This window comes from Bos javanicus, chromosome 3, assembly GCF_032452875.1.
Source record: "Bos javanicus breed banteng chromosome 3, ARS-OSU_banteng_1.0, whole genome shotgun sequence".
Classification (NCBI taxonomy): domain Eukaryota; kingdom Metazoa; phylum Chordata; class Mammalia; order Artiodactyla; family Bovidae; genus Bos; species Bos javanicus.
In genome coordinates, this window is record NC_083870.1 from 107018251 (window position 1) to 107035271 (window position 17021).

The 17021-nt window shown below is 42.9% G+C and overlaps 1 protein-coding gene across 18 annotated transcripts in view; it reads right to left on the bottom strand.

The window, feature by feature from the left end:
- The window catches only part of MACF1 (microtubule actin crosslinking factor 1), a 340889-nt gene that overhangs the window by 177032 nt on the left and 146836 nt on the right, over window positions 1-17021 (bottom strand). For all 18 annotated transcript variants that reach the window (XM_061412434.1, XM_061412419.1, XM_061412433.1 and 15 more), the window contains one exon: window positions 14150-14242. In XM_061412434.1, coding sequence (XP_061268418.1) covers window positions 14150-14242 — 93 coding nt within the window. The remainder of the gene's footprint in view (window positions 1-14149; window positions 14243-17021) is intronic.

A 17021-nucleotide genomic window follows, 5' to 3' on the forward strand; every position in this document is an offset into this window, starting at 1 on the left:
TCCTCACGGGGTGCTGCTGGAGTAGGGGTTTTCTTCCCCTTCCACTTCCTTTTGAACCGAACCCTTTTCTTAGGAGATATGGGAGCCTTCTCGGGAACGGCTATTGAATCTTTCGGCTCCTTAACGCAGCCCAGCGAATTTCCCATTGCTTTCCTCTCCTAATCTCTGCAAAAACGCAGCTAAGCCAGTCCTGGGATCCCAGAGAAATCCCAACCTCGGCTTCATCGGATTAGATGTACATTTAAAAACATGCACTATGCCGGCAACCCCTCCAATTCTTCCTGCCTCCCTCCCCGCCTCTCTCTCTGTCTCTTCCAGCCGCTGCCGATTCAGACAGCCATCTTACAGGCTCAGAGCTGCAACAAGACAAATTCAAAGCATCTCACTGCAGTTCAGAAATCACTTGACCTAAAAGCAGACAGAAACCGGATTGGCTACAGCTTCCTCTCTCCAAATATGAGGTAATTGGAGCACGGCCCTCAGAAACACAAACAGAAAGCAAAAAGGAGCTAGAAACCAGGGGAGGAGAGGAATTAGGGAGGGCGGGAAGGAGGGAGGGAATGTAAGAGTAAATGGAAAAGGGAGGGGGAAAGAAGAGAAGCCCTGGGAGAAGGTAACGTGAAGGAAGGAGGAGGAGAAAGGGGGAAAGCGAACCAGCTGCTGGTACCAACCAGGAAGGGAAGGGCCGAGAGGAACCAGGGCTGGGAAGAACCAGGGCCGAGGACTATGGCCCCCAAACTGTGAAGGGAGCTAGATTTCAACAGCTGCACTGACATGTCCAAAAGCAAATATCTAACAGGATTAACATATTCTCAAATTTTTCAGGTCAAGAAACAATAAAATGATTACCTGGAAACCAGAGCCTAATCTTCATGGTTACAAAAAGAAACACACGCTTTAAAGATCTAGACTTTTGCAGCATTTCTTTCCCTTCTTTTCAGAGAGAAAGAAATTTTGACAGACATCTGTTAATTCTGCTGGCCGATGACACACAGAGGGAACAATCGGAAATCAGTTTTGAGTACAGTATTAAGGATGTTGGGTAAAAAGGATACCATTTACAAACACAACAGAGAAGCAGTGTTTCTGCTGAACAATACCTGACATGACCGTTCAACAGTGATTACTGCTGCTGCGGACAGCTAATGCAGTTTTAGCATTTTGTCATGTACCACGCCCTGTGCTAAGCCATGGATTACCTCATTCAATTCCCACAGTAACCAAATGAAGTCAAAACTATCATTTTACACTTTACAGGTACAGAAACTAAGGCTCAAAGAAAATGGATTTATTTACACAGGGCTACAGTCAGAACATGGACGCCTGTTGAAGACTTTGAACTTGAACCCCGAGTTACATTGTTTTCTACTTGCAGCGGGGATGCAAGTCTGTATCCAGTTAAGTAAAACAGTTAGATACTCCACTGTTTTGAATTGGCAACTAGACTCACAAAAACCAAGAACTCAAATGAAAAGATAACTCTTGCTATTTGGGAGTGAGAGAGGAAGTTGCTAAAATGAGGCCCAGATGGTTTTTACTCAAATTGCAGCAGGGCAGGAAGTCTGAATTAAAGGCCTGAAAAGTTGGATTCAAAAACTACCCTGTTGTGCCAGTGGGCTTTGCCCGCCTCTTTTTTTTTTTTTTTTTAAGTATACATGTGACAGATGAGATAACAGCACAGTCCAAAGGGCTCCAAATGGAGTGGAAGGATAGAGGCTACACGTGTTTTCTCCCAGTTGAAGTTATTTATTCTATACCAGTAGGATCCAGACCATTCTGCAGAGAGAAATAGCTGGCCTGGCTCTAAGTAAGCCTACCCACCTCTCCTAGAGACCTGAAAAATGCCCATCACGAAGGAAAGCATGAGAAGCCCTGAAGTCACAGCTCCTACACCGTGCTTGACACCGGATTCATGCCAGAGTGCCTGACCTCTGCGGGAGGTATTCTTTCTCCCTTCTCCCCTAGGCCTTTCCCAAGGCTGACTGCGAATCATCTATGACCATGATAAACCACAGCAAGAAATAGGACCAGGAGGTTAGCAGGGGAGAGAAACTCAGTCAGACTCCAGGAAATCACCTAATCAGCAAAAACTCTGACATAACAATATAACCCTCCAGGCAGGCACCAGACCTTCACTCCTCCAATGAAGAGTGCTGGAACTAAGGGACTTCACAGGTGCACACCCCAAGGCCCAAGCTTAAATTTTGTTCCTGTTCAGTACAGTACAGTACAGTCAGTCAGGTCCAACTCTGCGATACCATGGCCTGCAGCACGCCAGGCCTCCCTATCCATCACTAACTCCAGGAGTATACTCAAACTCATGTCCATTAAGGCAGCGATGCCATCCAACCACCTCTTCCTCTGTCGTCCCTTTCTCCTCCTGCCCTCAATCTTTGCCAGCATGAGGGTCTTTTCAAATGAGTCAGTTCTTCGCATCAGGTGGCCAAAGTATTGGAGTTTCAGCTTCATCATCAGTCCTTCCAATGAATATTCAGGTCTAATTTCCATTAGGATGGACTGGTTGGATCTCCTTGCAGTCCAAGGGACTCTCAAAGTCTTCCCACACCACAGTACAAAAGCATCAATTCTTCGGTGCTCAGCTTTCTTTATAGTCCAACTCTCACATCCACATATGACTACTGGAAAAATCATAGCCTTGACTAGACGGACCTTTGTTGGTAAAGTCTTTGCCTTTTAATATGCTGTTTAGGTTGGTCATAACTTTTCTTCCAAGGAGTAAGCGTCTTCTAATTTCATGGCTTCAGTCACCATCTGCAGTGATTTAGGAGCCCGAAACAATAAAGTCTGTCACTGTTTCCAGTGTTTCCTCATCTATTTGCCAGGAAGCGATGGGACCAGATGCCATGATCTTAGTTTTCTGAATGTTAAGTTTTAAGCCAATGGCATCACTGACTCGATGGACGTGAGTCTGAGTGAACTCCGGGAGTTGGTGATGGACAGGGAGGCCTGGCGTGCTGCGATTCATGGGGTCGCAAAGAGTCGGACACAACTGAGCAACTGAACTGAACTGAAGCCAACTTTTTCACTCTCCTCTTTTACTTTCATCAACAGCCTCTTTAGTTCTTCTTTGCTTTCCGCCATAAGTGTGGTGGCATCTGCATATCTGAGGTTATTGATATTTCTCCCAGCAACCTTGAATGCAGCTTGTGCTTCATCCAGTCCAGTACTTCTCATGATGTACTCTGCATAGAAGTTAAGTAAGCAGGGTGACAATATACAGCCTTGACGTACTCCTTTCCCTATTTGGAACCAGTCTGTTGTTCCATGTCCAGTTCTAACTGTTGCTTCTAGACCTGCAGACAGATTTCTCAGGAGGCAGGTCAGGTAGTCTGGTATTCCCATCTTTTTAAGAATTTTCCAGTTTCTTGTGATCCACACAGTCAAAGGCTTTGGCACAGTCAATAAAACAGAAGTAGATGTTTTTCTGGAACTCTCTCACTTCTTCGACGATCCAACGGATGTTGGCAATTTGATCTCTGGTTGTTCTGCCTTTTCTAAATCCAGCTTGAACATCTGGAAGTTCACGGTTCACATACTGTTGAAGCCTGGCTTGGAGAATTTTGACCATTACTTTGCTAGCGTGTGAGATGAGTGCAATTGTGCGGTAATTTGAGCATTCATTGGCGTTTCATTTCATTAGATTGGAATGAAAACTGACCTTTTCCTGTCCTGTGGCCACTGCTGAGTTTTCCTGATTTGCTGGCATATTGAGTGCAGCACTTTCACAGCATCATCTTTCAGGATTTGAAATAGCTCAACTGGAATTCCATCACCTCCACTACCTTTGTTCATAGTGATGCTTCCTAAGGCCCACTTGACTTCACATTCCAGGATGTCTGGCTCTAGGTGAGTGATCACACCATCGTGATTATCTGGGTCGTGAAGATCTTTTTTGTATATCTCTTCTGTGTATTCTTCCTACCTCTTTTTAATATCTTCTGCTTCTGTTAGGTTCGTACCATTTCTGTCCTTTATTGAGCCCATCTTTGCATGAAATGTTCCCTTGGTATCTCTAATTTTCTTGAAGAGATCTCTAGTCTTTCCCATTCTATTGTTTTCCTCTATTTCTTTGCATTGATCACTGAGGAAGGCTTTCTTATCTCTCCTTGCTATTCTTTAGAACTCTGCATTCAAATGGGTATATGTTTCCTTTTCTCCTTTGCCTTTCACTTCTCTTCTTTTCACAGCCATTTGTAAGGCCTCCTCAGACAACCATTTTACCTTTTTACATTTCTTTTTCTTGGGGATGGTCTTGATCCCTGTCTCCTGTACAGTGTCACGAACCTCCATCCACGGTTCTTCAGGCACTCTATCAGATCTAATCCCTTGAATCTATTTGTCACTCTCACTGTATAATGGTAAGGGATGTGATTTAGGTCATACCTGAATGGTCTAGTGGTTTTCCCTACTTTCTGCAACTTAAGTCTGAATTTGGCAATAAGGAGTTTGTGATCTGAGCCACAGTCAGCTCCCAGTTGTGTTTTTGCTGACTGTATAGAGCTTCTCCGTCTTTGGCTGCAAAGAACATAATCAGTCTGATTTTGGTATTGACCATCTGGTGATGTCCATGTGTAGAGTCTTCTCTTGTGTTACTAGAAGAGGGTACTTGCTATGACCAGTGGGTTCCCTTGGCAAAACTCTACTAGCCTTTGCCCTGCCTCATTCTGTACTCCAAGGCCAAATTTGCCTGTTATTCCAGGTATTTCTTGACTTCCACTTTTGCATTCCAGTCCCCTATAATGAAAAGGACATCTTTTTTGGGTGTTAGTTCTAGAAGGTCTTGTAGGTCTTCATAGAACCATTCAACTTCAGCTTCTTCAGCATTACTGGTCGGTGCATAGACTTGGATTATTGTGATATTGGATGGTTTGCCTTGGAAACGAACAGAGATCATTCTGTCATTTTTGAGATTGCATCCAAATACTGCATTTCAGACTCATTTGTTGACTATGATAGCTACTTCATTTCTTCTAAGGGATTCTTGCCCACAGTAGTAGATATAATGGTCATCTGAGTTGAATTCACCTATTCAAGTCCATTTTAGTTCACTGATTCCTAAATCGTCAATGTTAACTCTTGCCATCTCCTGTTTGACTACTTTCAATTTGCCTTGATTCATGGACCTGACATTCCAGGTTCCTATGCAATACTGCTCTTTATAGCCTCGGACTTTGCTTCCATCACCAGTCACATCCACAACTGGGTGTTGTTTTTGCTTTGACTCCGTCTCTTCATTCCTTCTGGTTATTTCTCCACTGATCTGCAGTAGCATATTGGGCACCTACCACCCTGGGGAGTTCATCTTTCAGTGTCCTATCTTTTTGCCTTTTCATACTGTTCAGGGGTTCTCAAGGCAAGAATACTGAAGTGATTTGCCATTCCCTTCTCCAGGGGACCACATTTTGTCAGAACTCTCCACCATGACCCGTCCGTCTTGGTTGGCCCTACACGGCATTGCTCATAGTTTCATTGAGTTAGGCAAGGCTGTGGTCCATGTGATCAGAATGGTCAGTTTTCTGTGATTGTGGTTTTCATTCTGTCTGTCCTCTGATGGAGAAGGATAAGAGGCTTATGGAAGCTTCCTGATGGAAGAGACTGACTGAGGGGGAAACTGGGCCTTGTTCTGAATAGTCTTGTTCTTCTGGGTCTTGTTCTGTTCCTGAAATAAAAGCAAACCCAATTCCTAAAAACGATCAACTTGGGGCAAGAAATGGCCTCTGGCTGTGACTGCTACTGCAGGTTAAGTCGAACAGATGACTTCTAGGAGCCTTTTCCTCCTTGAACTTCTGAACATGTTGGACAAATCAGGCTTTCATTTCCTTCTACTCCAGAGGAAAATTGGTCTAGGAAAGGAGTGGAGAGTTCAGCAAGGTAGTGGTAAGTTGCTTCAGTCGTGTCCGACTCTTTGTGACCCCATGGACTGTAGCCTGCCAGGCTCCTCTGTCCATGCGGTTCTCCAGGCATGAATACTGGAGTGGGTTGCCATTTCCTTCTCTAGGGGATGTTCCCAACCCAGGGAACAAACCAGCATCTCTTACTTCTCTTGCATTAGCAGGCAGGTTTAGTAGCTAAGTAACTGGCTAAGTGATTCAGTCTCCTTACGGGTAAAAGGTGGACACTACCACCCACTTAATGGGGTTAAGAGAGGGTTCATGGGATGCTGTCTATAAAGTGCGTGGCTCCATGCCTGGCCTATAGTAAATCCCTGTTCTCCCCATGTATTACTGAAGCTCAGAGGTATGAGGCACCCCACCACCGCCTGGGCCCTGATACGCTCTTTTTCTTGATGAGGCTCTGAGGAAAATAGCTGTGTTCCAAGGTCCAAAGTTCAGGTGCTTGCTTTTCTCCACGTGGCCTCTGCCTCCCCTATTGCCCCGAGTAAGTTATCTCTGAGCACAAGGACGGCCCCCTGGACCATCCTCTCATCAAACCTGAGCTCTTAGCACACGCACGGCTGCCTTCGGGGAAAGCAGGCTTCTGATGTCCTGCTGTTTTTCACGTCTTCTCCTATGGCTTTTACTAGATAACTGTTTACTGCCCACGGGTCTCCTATAGAGACAGGGGGCATGAAAGACTCCAGAGCTCATTCATTCATTCCACAAATAAGAAAAAATGCCTCATCTATATGCCAAGCACTAAGTGTCATAAAGAATAAAAAAATGTAAACCCTGAATCTGCCTGGCTAAGACCACTCTTGACCTGACCTCCCAGACTTTTAAAATTTCCAAGTGCTAAACATACACTAGTATTTAATAAACACTTGAAAGCTGGAAAGCTAATTTTGTCAGATTCTGATTTTTCAAGAACTTATCTTCTAGGAAAACCATAAATCCTAACAGGTACTGTAAAACAGGCTTGGACAAAACCAAGAGATAAGAAATTCTACTATTAGTATCTGCATATGTAACCTCAAAGAGTCAGTTATCTCTGTGTTTCAGCTTCCTCCTTGGAACAATGGGCACAAGAAAACAGACATCATAGTCTAGCCATCTGGTCTACCTACCCCACAGGTTTGAGAAGATCAACTTCATACAATATCCATTCATTTAATGAGCATTTATTGAATGCCTACTCTAATCAAGGCAAAGAAGAAAACAAGAGATGAAATCCCTTCATATTTAAGCTTGGGTCCTAGGGCAGGGATCCAGAAAACAACCAACCACATTAGACAGCAGTAGGTGTCACACAGCCCTGTGAGTCACAGCGGGCTTCTGAGAGTTACTGGCAAAACAAGAAGTATACAGATAAAGTATACAACAGGTATCTAGCCACAAAACTCACTTTCCCATATGCATAAGGACAGATGTTTACTGCAGCAATGAATGTCTCCTTCATACAAATACATAATTTACTGCAAATAATAATAGCTGTGTTACACAGCTGCAGGGGCCTTCACTCAAATAATAAACAATGTAAACTACTTAAAATAAGCAAATCAGGTCCTCCTTTATCAACACGGACAGACCCCAAAAACATGGTTAAAAAAAAAACAGAAAACAGGATATATAGAAGATACGATGTGTCTGATATTAAAAAAAAAAAAAGGCATTCATCTGTCATAAAAGTACAAAAGCATATACAAGAATGATACACTTCAACTTCAGGACAGTATTTACCTGGGGGATGAAGGCAAGAAAATTTCTGTATCTGAAATGTTCTTTTTTTAAAGAGAAAGGAAAAAAATCTGAAGCAAATATAAACTATTAATATCTGTTTAATTCTGAAGGTGACTATACACATAAAGATCTGTTATATACTTTTCTGTACTTCTCTGGGTAATTAAAATTTTCATTAATTAAAAACTCAAATTAAAATTTTTTTAAACGTCAACCATTTATTTTCCATTTAGTGTGTATCTTTTTAGTAGGTGTTAAAATGGAAATCATTAATCCCTAAAAAGTTACCAGTCCCATCAGCAGTAGCAAATTTCTACTCTGGAATCAGCCTCTCCTTCAATTGCATACTCCCTCGAAATGACAACCAGCACCTATGTATCTCCATCATTAATCTATTTCATTAACACCAATAACAGAGATTGGCTATAATGACTATTTTTTCTTGTCGTTCAGTCACGTCTGACTTTTTGCAACCCCAAGGACTGCAGTATGCCAGGCTTCCCTGTCCTTCACTATAACCGGGAGTTTGCTCAAACTCATGTTCATCAGGTCAGTGATGCCATCCAACCATCTCATTCTCTGTCATCCCCTTCTCCTCGTGCCCTTAATCTTTCCCAGCATCAGGGTCTCTTCCAATGAGTTAGCTCTTTGCATCAGGTGGCCAAAATATTGGCGCTTTAGCTTCAGTACCAGTCCTTCCAATGAATATTCAGGCTTGATTTCCTTTAGGATTGACTGATTTGCTCTCCTTGCTGTCTAAGGGACTCTCAAGAGTCTTCTCCAGCACTGCAGTTCGAAAGCATCAATTCTTCAGTGTTCAGGTTTCTTTATAGTCCAACTCTCACATCCATACATGACTACTGGAAAAACCACAGCTTTGATTATATGGGCCTTTGTTGGCAAAGCGATGTCTCTGCTTTTCTTCCAAGGAGCAAGCGTCTTTCAATTTCATGGTTGCAGTCATCGTCTGCAGTGATTTTGGAGCCCAAGAAAATAAAGTCTGTCACTGTTCCCATTTTTCCCCCATCTGTTTGCCCGTAAGTGATGGGATAGGATGCCATGATCTAGTTTTTTGAATGACTATTTTACTGATCCCCTAACATTTGATAGTTCTTCTCTGCGTTTCTATTTGGCTTTATATACCACGCACTCTTGATGAGAACAGCTAGCACAGAACAGTTAGCTCAACAATTAAAGACTGGAAAATCACAATGATAGATAACTAGCAAGAGACACATCACTTTCTATCTACAGCAAGACCTCTACATGGAGGTTCTATATGGTCCTTTATCAGTTAACCAAAAGCTTTGTAAGCAGGGAATCTTTCCCCACACTTCTAAACACTTAGCTAATTGATAGGCAAATGCCAAGCCTTCAAGAACAGCAAAGAAAAGTAATTAGTTGCATCTGGGAAAATACTCTGGCAGCATAACTTCTCTCCATAAGAAGACAAAATTCAGCTATGCTGAAATAGTGAACAGAGAAAAGCAGGTAGCCAGTATGCGTCAGCAGACAGACTAGGGCAAACCTGTTTATATCTTTCAGTAAAATCAGTAACAGCAGAGTACAGCAGGCTAGGTCAAAAGTCCATAAAGTTATAAGTTTCACTAATAATTATAATAGGCTACTACCAATAATTGCTGCCAGTTATTGAGTACAGGCTGTGTTCCATCGTCCTTTCCCATACCTTCCTGATTCTTTAAACCTCTATCAAGTTAATTCATGGTACACTCCTTTGAATTATGCAGTCAAACTGGAGAGATTCTGTACCTAGTTTAATTTTGAATCTCCCACAGACTCTACCTAAGACCTTGCTCATAGCCGGACCTCAGTAAATGTTTATGGAATTCAGTTAAAAAATATATTTTCCTGAAAACTAAAACCACAAGGCAATACAGTTCACACTCTCTGTGATGGTTATCACCAAAAGACAGACAATGATAATGACAAGGATGTGGAGAAACAGGAGGCCACACAGTTGTGCTAGTGGGAATGTAAAATGGAGCAGCCACTTTGGAAGACAGTCTGGCAGTTTCTTAAAAAGTTATACATAAACCTACCATGTGTGAGTGTGAGTGTGAAGTCACTCAGTCGTGTCCGACTCTTTGTGACCCCATGGACTGTAGCCCACCAGGCTCCTCTGTCCATGGAATTTTTTAGGCAAGAGCACTGGAGTGGGTTGCCATTTCCTTCTCCAGGGGATCTTCCCAACCCAGGGATTGAACCTGGGTCTCATATAACCCAGCAATTCCACCCATAGGTATATATCCAAAAAAAGTGAAACCATACATCCACACAAATATTCGTATCAACATTATTTATAATGGCTAAAAGTGCAAACAACCCAAACGGCCATCAACTGCTGAACAGATAAACAAAATATATGGTAAACCCACAGAACAGAACCCTCCTCTGCAACAAAGGAACACGGTACTGACACACGCTACAGCGCGGAGGAACCCGAGAGCAGCGAGCTAAGCGAAGGAGCGGGACACAACAAAGCACATATTAGACTATTCTGTTTAAATGAAACGTCTGGAATAAGCAAGTCTATAGAAACAGAGAATAGATAGATTCATGCTGCCTGAGGCAGCAGATGGGAATGGAATAACCATAAATGGCCAGGAAGGACCTTTGTGGGATGATGAAAATGTTCTCAAATTGGATTATGGTGATGGCTGTACAACTCATAAAAATCATTGAATTATACAATGAAAATGGGTCAATTTTATGGTACGTAAATTCCACCTCAGTAAAGTTGTTTTTAAAAAAGAATCTACTTTTTAAAATAAACAACCGATAGAATAACCAAAGATGCTTTAAAACAGCTGGAAAGAGAAGAAACAGGATGGAGGGGGCAGAAACGAAACGCTGAACACACCTTGCATTCACTTTCCAAAATTTCCCATTGTAACAATGTATATGATCTATATAATGCAAAATAAAATTGAAAGGGAGAAAAGCAATCACTAAAAACTGAAAAAATATAAAATACAAATGGACCTGTGTATCAGATTGATGGCTTAACAACACAGAGAGAGGTTATTTCAAATGGCTTTAACATAAAATTATTTCTATGTCCTTAGGGGATTTACACTAAAGAAATCACAAACTTTTCAGTAATTGTGTTGTTAATAATAACACTATCATTGTTATTTTTATTCAAATATATAAATTTATGCATACATGATTTTGTATATGCACTACAATATATACATGATTTTATATATACTTGCATCCCTGTCATTTGCATGTGTGTATATGGAAAAGGGAATAAGTAATATATTGCTTTGTTTGGATCAAGATTTTTAGCATAAGAAAAAAAAGAATACAAAGTCAAAGAGGTTGAATAAAACTCTAATTCTAAATATCAATTAGAAACATTATAAATTCTTGACTTTTTCTTACAAGACAAATACAAATGTTGGCTAGTTTTGTCCACAGAAAACACCCAGAAAGAGTGACCAACCCAAGAAGCACTCAGACTGTTGTCAATAAAGAATTTCAGTTCCTTGGAGAAGCTGCTAATCCTGGGCCTGAAACAGGAAATATACAAAAAGTATCTGGAACAGCTCTTCATACAAGAAATAGAGGACATTATCAAAGACTATATGGATCATGAGGAAGGACTCAGGGTCAATGTGAAAAAACTCACTGGCCAAAGGAGGAGCTGAATACTATGAAGAATGACAGCTATATTTAACTGGAACACATTTAAGTCTGGTAGAAATCCATGAGTCACAGTGTTACTAAGGGAAGATGAGTATCAGCAATGAAACTTTCATCCGTCTTACGGAGAATCTTAAGAGAATCAACTAATTATTTTGAAAACTGGTGAAACAGAGGGCAATATAAAAGCATTTATCTTTTTATCTTCCCTTTCCTAAAGGAACTATCTCTCAGAGTAATTGATGAGGTAAAGTTCTGCTTTAGAAAAAAATTTCAGAATTTTGAGTACCGCCATGTTGCAACTTCTAATGAAACAATGAAACAGTAGCTGTTAAACTTTTAGGTGAAGGGATAACGGGGAAAGCCTCTACAAGGAATGATCAGGCTGGTCACACCTGAACCCACTAATCAAGCTTAACACGATGAAAAGACAGGCAGCAGACATTCTGATGTGCATTCTGATGTGCAACACCACCATCCTTGCCCTGCCCCAGCACAAAAAAGGGAACCTTAGTATGATTCAGCCTCAGGTCTAGATCCAAAGCACCAGTTTACAGACAATACAGAAGGATGGAGGAGACTGTTAGAAAATATCCAGAGACGCCACCAGCATCTTTCCATAAACTGCACAGGACAAAAGACCGATTTCTTTAACAAACAGTTAAGGGGACAAAAAGAGGAGAAGAGAAGTTTAATGCAACGTGTGGACTTTGGATTCAAACAAGCCATTTTTAAAATGAGATAATTGGGGAGATCTAAACACTGCTTAGATATTCAATGATTTTAAGAAATCACTGATTTTTACAGTGCTATAATTTTGTGCTTTGCTTAAATGAAGAACCTTTCAGAGATACATACTGAAACACTTGCAGATGAAATTATATGATGTCTGGGACTCCTTTCAAAATAACCTACTGGAGGGTTTGATGAATGGATCAGGAAACAGACAGTGTAACGCTGCCCATGAGTTAGTGACTGGTGAGCTACGTGATGAGTATATGGTAGTTCTATACGATTTTCTCTGCATTTATAAATGTTTGAAAATTTTCATAAAATTTTAAAGAGAGAGAATTCTAGAACATTTTCTTAATGACATATTCAGTTAAGGAACATTATCCCCATATCTTCTGTCCCAGGAAAAGTTTAACTAGCCAATTCAGTTTTCATTCCTTGGCCCCTGAATTTCCCTTCTGTTGAGTGAGTGAGTTAGTTGCAGTCAGGAGAAAGGGAGACACAGCAGACCGATTCCTCTTACCTCACAGCTACAGGATAGCATTGGTGTCTCAAAGTGAAAGGTGGTTTGTGGCATACAAACAACCAAAAAGATTCCTCTAAAACAGCCCGCTGTTCATAAGAGTGCCAAGGGGATAACGCTATGAAAACTCAACAAAGTTCTTGTTCCAACCCTGCCAAGGCACACTTGCCAAATTCATGTTCCTGGTTATCCCTATATCCGAAGCATGCCTGAGGACACCCTGTGGTTCCACAAAAACACATGTTACCTCCACGCTTTCCTAAGCCTACTTATGCTGCAGATTGTCAGCAGCGGCTCCAAACCAGAGCCCCAAGAAATTATAATCCCTGAGTTCTCAGAAGTTCTCAGATTCTCAGGAATTCTGGGACACCTGCTGTTCTGCATTCACCCAGCAGGTGGCGCTGACTCCCCAACTGGGACATCACAGCCACACTGACCTTGGAGGCAGCGCCTTGAGTGAGGTATTTATAAAAGCCTTCTTTTCCCACCTGCTCAAGAAGTGATCCCTGTCATCTATTAGCCTTGCATACAGCAGTTGGGTATTCGAGAGTTGTCTGAGAAATAGTTTTGTTAAGTTGAGCTAACGTGATTCAAGATAGTCTTTTTTATAAAAATAGGGCTGTGACTTTCCAACAGTATCTAGACTTGAAGAGGATTTGCCTTAGGGAGGAGGAACAGGAAGGCCGTGTGACCATGTGAACACTACCAAGATGCCACTGTTCTTGGGTGTGATGGATGCTACAAGCACATATACCAAGGTGCTTGCTATGAACTGAATGTTTGTGTCCCCTCGAAACTCATATATTGAAGCCATAATAGCCCTGATGTGATGCTATCTGAAGGTGCGGTCTTTTAAGAGGTAATTAGGTTTAGATGAGGTCAGGAGAGTGGAGCCTCCATAATGGGATTAATGCCCTTATAAAAAGTTGAAGGGACATGAGATCTCTTTCTGTGCATGCATGCCCCAAGGAAAGGTCACCTAAGGATATAACCAGGAAGAGGGCCCTCACCAAGGAGCCAACCATGCTAGCACCCTGATCTCAGACTTCAGCCTACAGAACTATGAGAAGCGAATGCTTGCTGCAAACCACCCAGCCTGCAGTGTTTCACTACAGCAGCCCAACCTGACTAAGACAGTGCTACAATTAACCAGGCTTGTTTAAGATCATTAGAGACGAAGAAAAGGCTACATCAAAGCAGGATTATAAGGCTTCACTCCACCCTTCCTGAGCAACAAATCCAACATCTCTCCTCATCCCTCACATTCTGAGTCCCCAGAGAGCCAGTTTTGACTCAGCTGAGCAGACTGTTAATAACCAGATTGTCAGTGCCAAAGCCACAGCATAAACAGGTGAAAAATCCCCCTTCATCATGCAAATGATGAGGAAGTTCTTGGTTTACACTGCAACAGCGTTGCCTCCAGGCCAATGCTCCTCTTCCTTTAGAGCTCCTGCTCTGCCCCACTCCCTCATTCACTGACAAATACAGAGAAGGAAGGCTCAGTGTGCCCGTGGAAAGCAGGGCAATCTCTAGCTCTGTCCAGGCCATGTCCAAACTGAGCACCAGGACCCCAGACCACAGACCCTACCTGGAAGTGCAAGATAATGGTCCAGATCAGGCCGAGGGTCAGCTTGGGGTTGCCATCTGTGATGTCGTCGTTGCGAATATTCACTAGTTTCACCTGAAAAAGAAACGAAAGCTGGTCTGAGAGCTCTGCAACTTTGTTTTGATTTCATTTTTTATAGATTTTCATTATTCATACGCAGTTAATTTTTTTTTTTTTTTTGGTGTACAGCTTGAGTTTTCACTATGTATAGATTTGTGTTAACAACCACTATAATCAGGGTAACAAAACAGGAGCATCAACCCCAAAAGGTGGGACTTTGTGCAGTTAAATCCTGCCTTCACCCCTAAATCCTGGCAACCACTGATCTGTTCCCAGCGTTGCTTTACCCAGAATGTCATATAAATGGTGTCCCAGAGTATGTAATCTTCAGATCCTGGCTTTTTTTGCACTCAGCACAATGGCCGTGAGATTCCCATCCACGTTGCTGCCTGGAGCAATAGCCTGCCCCTTTCCACTGTGGAGGAGTATTCCTGTATATCTGTATACCTTATACCTGTATTCTACACACAATAGTTATCCACTCCTCTACTGAAGGAATCTGGGTTGTTTCCATGTTGGGGCAGTTATGAATAAAGCTCTTATATTCATGTACAGTTTTTTTGTGTGAGCACATGTTTTCATTTCTCTAGGGTAAATTCCTAGGAGTGGGACTGCTGGGTCATATGGTATACGTTTAGCTTTGTAAGAAACTGCCAACAATTTTCCAGCATGATTGTACCATTTTGCAATCCCACCAGCAAAGCAATTTCGCAAGCACTTGCTATTGTGAGCTGCTTTTTAATTAAAGGCTTCCCAGTCCTTTTTCTTCTCTCTTTCTTATTTTTTCAAGGTTGTGAGAGAAAGAGAGAGATCTGCCTCCTGTCCCTCACCGGTCTCTGGCCTGTCCCACCTATTCCCCTCCTCCCACAGCACCTGTCTTACTCCTAAAAGCTCATCCCAGCAACACGGTGTACACAGACACACAGGTCCCCCCACCAGGGCGACCAACCGTCCCTGTGTGCTGGAGACTGAGTGATTTCCTGGGACAGGGGCCTTTTAGAGTGTCCTAGGAAAACCAGCCTATTTCCACCTCCACCCCGTGAGTCTCTGTCATACCCTCACGGAGCTCCTGACAACCGTGACAACTGCCCTGAAGCTGCCCTTCCTTTGTCTCTTCATCTGAACCGAAACCTTCATGTACTCAAGACCTCAAGCAGCATCCTCACTTCTCCTTACACTATGGTGACTGGTGCTGTAGACTGAATGCGGTGTCCCTCCAAAATTCATAGGTTAAATCCTAACACCCAATCCGAAGGTATCTGGAGGTGGGACCTTTTGGGGGTGACGGAGGAGCCTGGTAGGCTGCAGTCCATGGAGTCGCGAAGAGTTGGGCACGACTGAGCGACTTCACTTTGACTTTTCACTTTCATGCATTGGAGAAGGAAATGGCAACCCACTCCAGTGTTCTTGCCTGGAGAATCCCAGGGACGGGGGAGCCTGGTGGGCTGCTGTCTATGGGGTCGCACAGAGTCGGACACGACTGAAGCGACTTAGCAGCAGCAGCAGGTCTTAAGGGAATGGGATTAGTATCTTTATAAAAGAGACCCAGAAAACTCCCTTGACCTTCCCATCACATCAGGACACTGCTAAAAGCAGTCTCGGAACCAGGACCTCACCAGACACCAAATCTGCCTCCCTCTTGGACTTCTGCAGAACTATGAGAAATGAATTTCTACTGTTTATAAGCCATCCGGGCCATGATATTTTGATACAGCAGCCTGAATGACCAAGACACTGGGCAAGTTCTTCCCCTTTCCTGTATCTCTGTCTCCTCTTCTGTACACTGGGAGCAGGAGGCTCTGCTTCCTGCCTCAGTGCAGGTCTTCTCATCACTCACGGCCCACAGCTGGCAGGCTGGCAGCATCAGCCAAGTCCAGTTCCCCCGCCCCACCTCCAGCAGCTTTCCCCGTGGATTCTGAATACCTCCTTAGCCAAGCCACCTTCCAGTGTCTGCCAATCCATTCCTTGGAGACCTCACACCTAACTCCTACCCTCCCTACCTCATCTTCTGCCATCTTTCTTGGCAATTTTGGCATCACCTTGATGACCCAGGTGCCGTCCCATCTGTATAACTCATCTGCCTTCCCACTTCAGATGACTTTCATTTCGCTCTGCTTTGGACACTTGCACAGCGACAACCTCACCATCACCGAGAACTGCTCCAGGGTTCCTTCTGCCCTTCTCTGTGTCCAAGGTTCATGGCTCACACTTTTATTATATCCTAGTAACCAATCTACTCTCCATCCTTATTGAGGCTTCTAGCTAATCAATCCTTTTCAGTTTACCTTGACCATTAAGGCCCTCTCTGGTTTTCTCTAACTCTACACACAGACATTCCAAGGATGCTTTCTCTAGTCCCCTGAACACTTCAACCTCTAACTCTCCTACCACTGATTTCAACAAATATTTATTAAGTGTCAATTATGGACCATTCATTACGACAGGTGATGAAGATAAAAGGTTAAGTAAGATCACATTCTCTGTCCCCACGGGCCTACAAAGCATTACAGCAAACAAAGAAATAATAATAAAGTCATAAGTGTTATGTTAGAAGCAAACGGCTATGGGAGTGCATAGAAAGAGAATTTCCCAAGTTAATGAGAATTACCGCTAAGAGTGGCAAACATGAACTAACTCCGAAAATACGCACACCACGTCATGTCGCCGTGAGCAGAGCTGGTGCCTGGCAACTGTGGCTATACCAGATCTTTCCAAACAGCTCCCTAGGCAGATGAACTCTGACTCCCTCATCCATCCACTTTCCTCCCCTCCACAAACCTTCTCTGTATTTTTA